Source organism: Nothobranchius furzeri, chromosome 5, assembly GCF_043380555.1.
Source record: "Nothobranchius furzeri strain GRZ-AD chromosome 5, NfurGRZ-RIMD1, whole genome shotgun sequence".
NCBI lineage: Eukaryota > Metazoa > Chordata > Actinopteri > Cyprinodontiformes > Nothobranchiidae > Nothobranchius > Nothobranchius furzeri.
Window position 1 is genome coordinate 67,612,559 of NC_091745.1, and position 11,209 is coordinate 67,623,767.

At 43.8% G+C, this 11,209-nt stretch overlaps 1 protein-coding gene across 1 annotated transcript; it reads left to right on the forward strand.

Annotated features, from left to right (window-relative positions):
• Positions 1-1,218: 1,218 nt before the first annotated feature.
• Positions 1,219-2,995, forward strand: LOC139070144 (uncharacterized). The gene has a single exon (XM_070551840.1). The coding sequence runs from the start codon at positions 1,242-1,244 to the stop codon at positions 2,730-2,732; it is 1,491 nt and encodes a 496-aa protein (XP_070407941.1). The 5' UTR covers positions 1,219-1,241; the 3' UTR covers positions 2,733-2,995.
• The last annotated feature ends 8,214 nt before the right edge of the window (positions 2,996-11,209 follow it).

The window sequence follows — 11,209 nt, forward strand, 5'->3', positions numbered from 1 at the left end:
TCATGCAACACATGCAAGGGTAAACATCCCACTTGTTTACACGATAACAACTATGTAAAGAAGGAAATGGTCCCGCCACAGGAGACCGCTATTCCAAGCAACGATGTCCAGACTGAGGCTGCTGCAACCTCAATGTCAGTGAATACTGGACAGTCAACCAACACGTCAATGATTGTGCCTGTATGGGTGTCAACAAATGATACAGGAACAGAAAAATTAGTTTACGCCCTGCTGGACACACAAAGCGACACAACATTTGTTGACCAGGAACTGAGCATTGCTCTAAAGGCAGAGTCCTGTCCAGTCAAACTGAGGTTAACGACTATGATCGGACGTGACACGATCGTAAAAAGCCAAAGGGTTTCTGGTCTTCGTGTGCGAGGTTATCGCTCCTCTCTCCTCAACGATCTTCCTCCCGCTTATACCAAAGATTGTATACCAGTAAACAGAGACCATATCCCAACATGCGAAACAGCCAAAAAATGGAATCATCTCTCCAAAATTGTAGAGGAGATGCCACCTTTGCAGGATTGTGAGGTTGGTCTATTGATAGGATATAATTGTGCACGGGCAATGGCACCAAGAGACGTAATATCCGGAAGAAACGAAGAGCCTTATGCAGTTCGTACCGACTTAGGAGCATAGTTGGTGGTTTGTCACCATGCCTGTATGCTTCAAGTACAGTAGGACAGTGCTTTAGGGTTGCAGTCAAGGAGATCCCTTCAGTCACCCCAGCAGATGCCATTCGTATTCTGGAGTCTGACTTTAAGGATGCAAAGGAAGATAGAAAACCAGTGTCACAGGATGACATCCTGTTCCTGGACAAAATGAAGAACAACATTAAAAGGAACAGTCAAGGTCATTACGAGATGCCGCTACCCTTTAAGGAGAGGCCTACCTTACCTGACAACAAACAGCTTGCCATCATGCGTTTGAGCCATCTAAAGAGGAAACTGTTAAGGGATGAAAGGTACAAGGAACAGTATGTCAAGTTCATGGAGGAGGTCATAGATAAAGGTGATGCAGAGGAGGTCCATGATGAAGGGAAGGAGGGAGAGAAATGGTACATACCACATCATGGTGTATATCATGCCAAGAAGCCAGATAAACTGTGCATAGTATTCGACTGTTCTGCCAAGTACAAGGGAAACAGTCTAAACGATCATCTGCTCACTGGTCCAGACCTGATGAACAATCTCAATGGTGTTGTCCTTCGCTTCCGGCTGCATTCTACCGCATTGATGTGTGATATTGAAAAAATGTTTCATCAATTTCACGTGAGGAACTCGGACCAGGATTATCTGCGCTTCCTTTGGTGGAAGAAAGGAGATCTCAGTGCACAGCCCCAAGAATACCGGATGAGGGTTCATATCTTTGGTGCAGCCTCATCGCCTGGCTGTGCAAACTATGGCTTGAAGCACCTGGCCACAGAACACAAAGACCTATACCCAGTAGGTTCTCAGTTCATCATGAAAGATTTTTATGTCGATGATGGGATCACAAGTACAGATGGCTCAGACAAGGCTATTCAGTTGGCGGAAGAAGCCAGAAGACTTTGTGCCCTAGGTGGTCTTAGGCTTCACAAATTTGTGTCCAATGACAGAGCGGTTTTGGAAAGCATACCATCCTCTGAACGTGTAGCAGACATTAAAGACCTCGATCTTACATTTGACAATATACCTTCAGAGAGAGCATTGGGTATCCAATGGCACATTAAATCAGACTGCCTGAAGTTTAACATCAATCTCAAAGACCAGCCTGCAACACGCCGAGGCATTTTGTCGACAGTTGCCTCCCTATACGATCCCTTAGGGTTTGTAGCGCCCTTTTTGCTCATAGGAAAGGGAGTGCTGCAAGAAATTTGCCGCCATGGAACAGGCTGGGATGACCCGCTGACCAACGAACTTCGTCCACGGTGGGAGAGATGGAAAAAGGACCTTACCAATCTGGAAAGGATAAACATACCCCGCAGTTATGCACCGACAGGCTTTGGAAAGGTAACAAAACGTGAGTTACACCACTTCTCTGATGCAAGCACAACTGGCTATGGGCAGTGTTCGTATCTGCGACTTAGAAATGAAAGGGGAGACAGCCACTGTGCCCTAATCATGGCAAAGTCTCGCGTCGCTCCAACAAAGGTCACCACGATCCCAAGATTAGAGTTAACCGCTGCAGTTATCTCAGTGAAAACTAGTAATGTTCTGAAGAAGGAGCTGGGATGTGCTGACATTGAGGAGTACTTCTGGACCGATTCCAAGGTCATCCTTGGGTACATCAACAATGAGGCTCGGCGTTTCCACACGTTTGTGGCCAACCATATCCAGAAAATACATCTCAACACAACTCAAGAGCAATGGAGATACGTACCTACCAAAAAGGAAAAGGAGAAAACGAAAAGGAGATGGCGCCACATACAATACTTGGTTGAGCAGTTCTGGAGCCGTTGGCGGAAAGAGTATTTGTCAAACATTGTCCTCAGACAACGCTGGCACACCCCGAAGAGAAACCTGCAGTTGGGAGATATAGTCATGATGAAGGATGAAGGTTTACCTAGAAATGAATGGAGGCTGGCCAGAGTCGTACAAGCTACAAAGAACAGAGATGGACTTGTTAGGAGAGTAAAGATATGCTTAGGTGACAATAAACTAGGTAAAAATGGTGAACGTCTCACCAAGCAGTCAGTGCTTGAACGACCAGTTCAGAAACTGGTCTTGTTTTTACACGGTGACTAGTTCAGTTTTTTCTTTCTTTTTTTTTTTTGCACAGTAGACCTTTTGTTTGTGTTTGCAAATCATTTGTGTTCTTTCTTCCTATGATGAAAGAATTTATATTTGGAACAAATGATTGGTGGGAGTGTAAATAACCCAGATTATTTGTTTATTTTGGTATTGTTTAGATACTAATATCCATGAGTAATTCATGTTTTTGGGTTTACATGACTCTTATTTTGAAGTTCAGAACGCTGATTTCCGGTTTCGGATCTTCGTCAGTTTATCTTCATGTAAATACTAAATAAACGGCTCACACTATATTAACTGCCAACGTTAATGCTCGTTATCTTGTTCTCTAACCCAAGGGCCCAACTTGTAAGCTTTATTTGGCAGAAATACGGCACCTTTAACTTATTAATGGAAGCAGGTTAGGCAGTTAGCTAATCAGTTATGCGTTTGCTGGTAACTACGCTGGTGCTCTTTTAACACGGAGATGGGAAGGATTTTGTTTTGCCTACCAGAAGGAAGTTAAGAAGAAGGTTAGAGTTTCTCATCCATCTTCAATTTAGCATCTAGCTGGAAGGCGAACAGCTCTTACGATGTGTCTATGGTAATTTCATGAATAAATGGGTTGGAATACCCCACCATGGTCCATCCGTTATGATCATTGAGTGCATCGTCTGAATAAAGTCCGGCTGGAATGCTACAGATAGTGTTGGTAGCACACTGCTTCCCCCCCCTGAGGTGCAGGATGGTGGACCAGAATCTCCTCGAAGCCGTATGGAAGTCTTGCTCCATGGACTCACCAAACTCCTCCCATGCCCGGGTTTTTGCTTTGGTGACCACCCGAGCTGCGTTCCGCTTGGACTGCCGGTACCTGTCAGTTTCCTCTGGAGTCCCACAGGCCAAAAAAACTTGATGGGACTCTTTCTTCAGCTTGACAGCATCCCTAACCACCGGTGTCCACCAGGGTGTTCGGGGGTTGTCACCACGACAGGCACAGACGATACTGCAACCACAGCTCCGGTCGGCCGCCTCAACAATAGAGGCACGGAACAGGGTCCATTCAAACTCAATGTCCCCCGCCTTCCCCGGAACTTTTTGGAAGTTCTGTCAGAGGTGGGAATTGAAGCTCCTTCTGACAGGAGACTCTGCCAGACGTTCCCAGCAGATCCTCGCGATACGTTTGGGCCTGCCTGGTCTGACCGGCATCCTCCCCCACCATCTAAGCCAACTCACCACGAGGTAGTGGTCAGTTGACAGCTCCGCCCCTCTCTTCAACTGAGTGTCCAAGACATGCAGCCGCAGGTCAGATGAAACAACAACAAAATCAATCATTGAGCTGCGGCCTAAGGTATCCTGGTGCCAGAGCACATATGGACACCTTTATGTCTGAACATGGTGTTCATTATGGACAATCCATGACTGGCACAGAAGTCCAATAATAAAAAACCACTCGAATTCAGATCAGGGGGGCCGTTCCTCCCAACCACACCTCTCCAGGTCTCACTGTCGTTGCCCACGTGAGCGTTAAAGTCCCCCACCAGAACGAGAGAGTCACCGGAAGGAGCGCTTTCCAGCACCCCCTCCAAGGTCTCCAAAAAGGGTGGGTAGTCTGAACTGTAGTTTGGTGCATAAGCACAGACCACAGTCAGAACCCGTCTCCCCACACGTAGGCGGAGGGAGCCTACCCTCTCATTCACTTGGGTAAACCCCAACGTACAGGAACCAAGATGGGGGGCAACTAGTATGCCCACCCCTGCTCGGCGCCTTTCAGTGGGAGCAACTCCAGAGTGGCAGAAAGTCCAACCCCTCTCAAGGAAACTGGTTCCAAAGCCAGAGCCATGTGTAGAGGTGAGTCCGACTATTTCTAGTCGGAACCTCTCAACCTCACACACCAACTCAGGCTCCTTCCCCACCAGAGAGGTGACATTCCATGTGCCAAGAGCCAGCTTCTGTAGCCAAGGATCAGACCGCCAAGGTCCCCACCCTCAACTACGACCCGTCACACACTGCACCCAACCCCTTTGGCCCCTCCCACGAGTGGTGAACCCATGGGAAGGGGGACCCATATTTCCTCTTCAGGCTGTGCCCGGCCGGGCTCCATGGGTGAAAGCCCGGCGACCAGGCGCTCGCCAACGTGCCTCACCTCCAGGCCTGGCCCCAGAGGGGGGCCCCGGTGAGCCACGTCCGGGCGAGGGAACATGGTTTCCATTTATATAATTCATCATAAGAGGTCTTCGGGCTGCTCTTTGTCTGATCCCTCACCTAGGACCTGTTTGCCATGGGTGACCCTACCAGAGGCAGGGGATCTGAATTCCTCGCAGTGCTCTTTGCTGGACTCACGAGATTACAAGAGCCCTATAGAGACTTTTGTTTCACTGTTTGTTTATGCAATCCGCCATTAAACCAAAAAGAAGAAAATCACGTTTGATATCGGTGTTTGATGTCATATATGATGTTGTTCCTCTCCACTGCCAGGATTAAAGCCATGAAAACACACCACTGCAGTTCTGGAATGATGCTGTGAATAAATAAGTTGTTAGGTCACACGTAAGCTTCATATATATGAAATTGCATCGCTGCAGAACTTTTATTTTGAAATTTACCAGTGATTTTACACTGAAACCGTGTGTGATTCTCTGTCTTGCCCTATGTTAAATGTGCAAATTGACACATCCCAGAAGCAGCATGTGGCAAAAATAGAACCCGATCCTATCTTTAGCGGCGCGGCGCCTGGAAATTGCTGCATTGCTGCTGGTTTGAAACTCCCCATAGACTATAATGGATTCTATTTGAAGCAGTGACGTTCCGCTGCCATTCTGCGCCGCCGATGCTTTCAGTGTGAAAGCGGGGTTATTGTTATGCACCTGCATTCTGCGGACGGTGTTGGAGCTCAAACAGCAGCGTGCACCCCCACAACTTATATATCAAAACGAGCGGCTCGGCCATGGGAGGTGTGCCATTACTTTTCTAAGCGATCTGATTTAACATGGCTAAATAATTAACATAGAAATGAGAAAAATTTCTCAATTTTGGGCAGATTGTGCTACCCTTTTAAACTTTTAGTGTGTGATATTATTTTAACATTTGCATAAAAACTATCTTGTGCCAGGTGGCAGGTCCCTTTTTAGAATTTCTTCAGGATCTTTTGGGTTTTCGACATTAATGGACTTTTTTTTTAATTAAGGGACCTGTTATGTCCGTTGCCCTGTCCAAGTCATCCTACTTTCCACATCCCTTTCCCTTGTCTCCCTAGTATTCATTTTAGTTCTCCGTGTCCCCCAGTGAATCTTATTTTCCCTCATAATTTTACTTTATCATCCCTTCCCAGTTTAAATTATTCATTTTAGTCCTCCTCATATGTCCGTCACCCTTGATCCCTGTTTTCTCTTAGATGTTTCATCTCATATTGATTATCCTTCATCTACTTATGTTCTGTTCATCCCTTTAGCTGTTGTCCCATTGTATTGTCTGCTTTTCGGTGTTGTTGCAAAGTGTAAACTTTTTTTTTAATATGTTCTCTTTTGCTTCTGTTAGTTTGTATTGTGAAAGGTTACATACCTATGAGCTTTGTGTAGTCTTGTTTTACTCGCAAATACAAGTGGCCGAAACGAGTTTTGTCCGCAGGGTGGCTCTTCCTCAAAGATAGGTTTAGAAGCTTGGTAATCTGGGAGGGGCTTGGAGTAGACTCGCTGCTCCTCCATGTTGAGAGGTGGCTTGGGCATCTGGTCAGGATGCATCCTGGATGCCTCCCTGGAAAGGTTTTCTGGACACAGTCAACGAGAGGAGACCCAAAGGAAGACTCAGGATACGCTGAAGGGACAATGTCTCTCAGCTGGCCAAGGAACGTTTCGGAGTTCCCCCGGAAGAACTGGCCCAAGTGGCTGGGAAGAGGGAAGTCTGGGCTTCACAGCTTAGGCTGCTGCCCCCACAACTCGACTCCAGATAAGCGGAAGAAAATGAATGGATGTCTAAAGGTATTTTTAGTCTTTTCCAGCCTTTTTTTCCCCAGGCTGTTATTTTAATCAGCACTTCTTTTGCATATTTTTACATTCCTTTAGTGGTCAACATGTTGACACACATTTATTATATTAGTTTTTGTTCTATTGTAAAATTTATTGATCATTTTCAAAGAGAATAAATATGCAAGGCAGCTAAATGCAGAAATGATCAGTTAACATTAATATGCACACAACATATAAAAGAAATTTCCTCCACTGGGCTTTAATACATGTTTTTACATTTCAAATATATATTTCATCACGTTTTCAACAGGTCGGCGAGTACAAAATGATTTTCTCTGTCAGAAATCACTCTGCTGTTGCATAACTATACAATAGTGTACACACAGCTGACCAGGCCCAGCTGCTCCTTTATAATGATCTTATTGCAGCAGCTGAGGCAACCTCCGCTACAATCCACTTCTCTACTACACCCGCACACTTGGACATATAAGGCTGAACAAAAATGACATCATCACACGCTCAAACGTGACTTCGAGCGAGCTGAGCCAGCGGGCTGTGAAGCTCAGCTGCATGCAAACTCCCCCATCTGTCGCCTTAAATCTACAGCATCAGGCCCCCAGCAGAGCCTCAGCAGCGCTCCAGAGATTCACCCAGCAGGGGCATGGGGAGTTAAGGGTGAGCTGGGTGAAAATGATGAGGTGGGGGTGTCAGGGTCTAAAGAGTACGGGGGAAGGAAGAGGTCTCATCTTCTCCGGGAGACAACTGAACACATCACAATCAGAGTAAATTAATCCTACATTCCGTGGTGGCGTGCCCGCTGCAGCCCTGGGATTGCCCTTGCCTCACAAGCTGGCATACTATCATCCCCCAGCGTTCCTCCCCCCACACCACATAGATGATGTCCATCTCTGTGCTGTATAATTTCCCCTTTGGCTTCCTGTCTCCTGCTGTTGATCTTCTGCTCTGCTGCAGTTATTTGAAGTGGAGTGATGACAGTGAAGTGCAGACCCTGAATCTACAAACAAGACCTCATGTCCTGTTTGAAATGGATTCATCTTGATCTTGGTTTCTTTTGAGTAAGGGACTTTGACTTTAACAAAAACAGAAAAAAATCTGAAAAAATAGGGAAATTAAGATCGTATCCTTCGTTTGTGTGCACGTGTTTTTTGTTTTGCAGCTCAAGAAGCATTAAGACTACTTTTAAGTAGATCGGAATTGTTTATTTGCAAAAACTCTGCCCTGAAATTTTAAGATCACAGACCAAAGGATGTCATCAACGCTCACATGTGTCCAACTTTTCATCATTTGGATGAAGTGAGATTGCAAACTCCCTTGAACCGACATTGCTTTAAAAAAACTTCTAAAAACATCCAAATAACTTTGAATTTCATCATTATTTTGATGCTTGCAACATAATAGGTAAATCTACGTTACATTCTGAGAAAAACTTACGTCACACCAATATTTTTACATGACTCACTTGCGACTGGCAGGATTTCTTGTTTCCAGACTACAGCCACATTCATGTTAACATAAAACCCGCATCAGGGTAACATCTAACATGAGAAGAGAGTAAAATTAAGCCCAATATCCAAAATGCACGCAATTGTTAACCAAAACACAAACATTCGTTCATTATGTAAACTAATCAATGGTTTTAATGGGGGTGTACCAAAATCTCAATCCTGCAAAGCATCCTGAATGTTCACATTAATGCATTTAAAAAAAAACGTGTAATTTTCTGAGTCAAGGTGAGTCTTGCACATACTCATTGTGACAATGACGTGATGAAGAATGGTTAAGGTTGCTTAGAAGAATAAAGGGTTTCTCCAATAGAATTATTTGGTCCTTTGGCCATCCATCCATTCTCATCTGGTAATCTAAGATCCCGTTGCCAAGGCAACAGGTCCTGGACGGGGACCCAACATCCCCTTTCCCAGAGAGATGCTCTCCAGCCCCTCCTGGACAACCCCAAATGCATTTCCCCTTAGAGAATTCTGGTTCATCTGAGTTGGAGCTCAGAGAAATATGAGGACTAAAATGTGCTCTAAGTGGTTGAAGGATTAAAATTTAAAATATGAAAATAGAAAATTTAAAAATCAGACACGCCAGACTTTAAATACTCCCATTTGGGAACAAGAGAGTAGAAAAAAAAGAGCTAAATACTTTAGATCCATGTAACCACTGCTTGGTTAGGTTTAGGCAAAACATTTAAATATTAGAAATACCTCCAAAACATAAAAATAAATAAATAAATTACCACTTAGTTTCTTCCTCATATGATTAAAGGATTGAAAGAAGCTATTCTTTCTTAAAGGTCAACTTTACTCATATTATTAATACATTTGCAGTGGACTGTAATTAATGCCTTGTAAGTTGTTCTCTGGAGAAGAAAAGCTCCAGTGCATCTGTTTGAGGACGTAGAAGTCAGCTGGAGTAGAAAACAGCTTCAGACGGCAGAAGTCTCATGTCCTGATATTTGGACATCTCATTTCTGACTGGCTAACAGCAAGGCGACTCTACCACTCACACTGTTTGCTTTGTAGCGTTGATGTTTTATCTCTACAAATAACACAAGCCTGGGGGAGTTCTGCTGTGTGGTGGAGTTGCTAACGCTAACAGTTAGCTTCTACTAGTCGAGATGTTCTAGCCTGTCTCCTGCACGCCAAAACAGCCATCCCAGAAGCGAATGCAGGAAACAGGGGTAGAAGACCATTTTCATGTGCAGCATCACAAACTCAGACACTGATTATAATCAGAAATAATAATTTAAAAACATTTATCTGTGACGTTTAAAACAAGAAAACTTTGTCAGGTTTTTACTGAATTCTTTAGGAAAATTAAGCAGTCATCAATGTATTTCTGTCAATAGACCCAGGTGGTGTCCGAGCTGAGCAGCAGACTGAATGACACGCTCTGAGCCATTCTGGAAGCTATGGGCTAAAAACATGAGCTTTAAGTTCCTCGAAGAGACTGAGCGTCCTGTTCTTTCTCCATTTTTAGATCATTGTCAGGGAGGTTTTGCACGTTGTCTTGAGCTTTGTGGCTTCAGGCACAAATACCTGCATGCAAGCTGAGGCGGCTTGCTGTGCATCTTGCTTCTAATAACTGCCCTCATATGAACCAGGGACTTCTTGGCAAAAAGCATTTAAAATGAAGCAAAGGGGCATCATAAGATGGGTTTCTTTCCATTTTCTCTCGTTTTACTTAACTGACTTGTTTATAAGACACAAAGCGGCGGAGATAACCTTTACTTATCTGTGAGCTATTCAGACCCAATTACTGGAATCAACTTATGCTTTGTTATTGCATTTCCTTTTTCTATAATCAAAGAAAGAAACCTTATCTGAGTGAGGAATATAAACGATTGAACTGCAATGGAGGGGGGTGGATTGAGGACACCAGCTGTACAATAGGAAGTAAACACTGAATGGCAGAAAGGTGATGGCTCAGTAAACACAGACTCATCAGAGGAAAATGATCAGTTTGTTTTGGCTAAAAGCTAATTTACTGCAATCAATGTGTTTATAAAAGGGCCGGAAATGTTAAATGGACTAACGATCCCTCAGCAACGGGACTTTATAGACATTCACTGAAAATTGTTGGCTTCCTGGTTGAAGGGCTGACCACAGAAACCGGGAATCTGCAAAAACACAGATAGATGAGTGTCATGGATTTTATCAATATGTTTATCAATAACCAATTACCTATAGTGAAGAGAGAAGGAGACAATGAGCAGACAAGTCCAGCAGTTATAACTGTGGCAAGATGCTGAAGCAAATGCCCCGAACATCTGTTCACAGACTTTATAGAAAGGAAGATAAGAAAGGAGGAGTGAGGTCATTGTGTGAGAGAGGGTCAGTGTGTGTGTGTGTGTGTGTGTGTGTGTGTGTGTGTGTGTGTGTGTGAGAGAGAGAGAGAGAGGATGCAGAGAGGCATAGAGCAGTACATATTACATCCAGCTGGTTGAGTCCATGATCAAGAATTAATAATATTAAATTAAATTAATGAACATAAACATAACAATGAGAATCAGCAACACACCAACAATGAATTTAATTAAAAAACCCTCTAAAGGAAATAAACCGCCCTAAAATGCACACGTGCTTTATTAAAGAAAAACAATTGAATTTTTTAAATTTATGTATTTGTGTTTTGCACAAAAGGATCTGCAAATTATAAAACTGTGCTCACGTACTGATGAAAAATCATCAATTTCCCTAGTTTCTTTGTCTTGAATATATATTTTAATCCATTATTAAAAACAAAAATCAGACTTTTGTCACTCTTTTGTCATCAAAAGCCCAAGCTGGAGAACTGAAGTTGAAACATTCTGGATTTGTTGTCAAGAGTGGCAAAAATCAATTTGAGGCCCACGAATGGTCTGTGTGCTGCACTTTGGACACCACAGCCCTATAATCACGAGAAGCACTGTTGCACCCCTTAACAAAGCAGCATCCAACCATAACTGCATATCAGCTGCACGAAGAAGGAAATAATGAAGACTTTCTCAGAATGCACTTTGAGAGT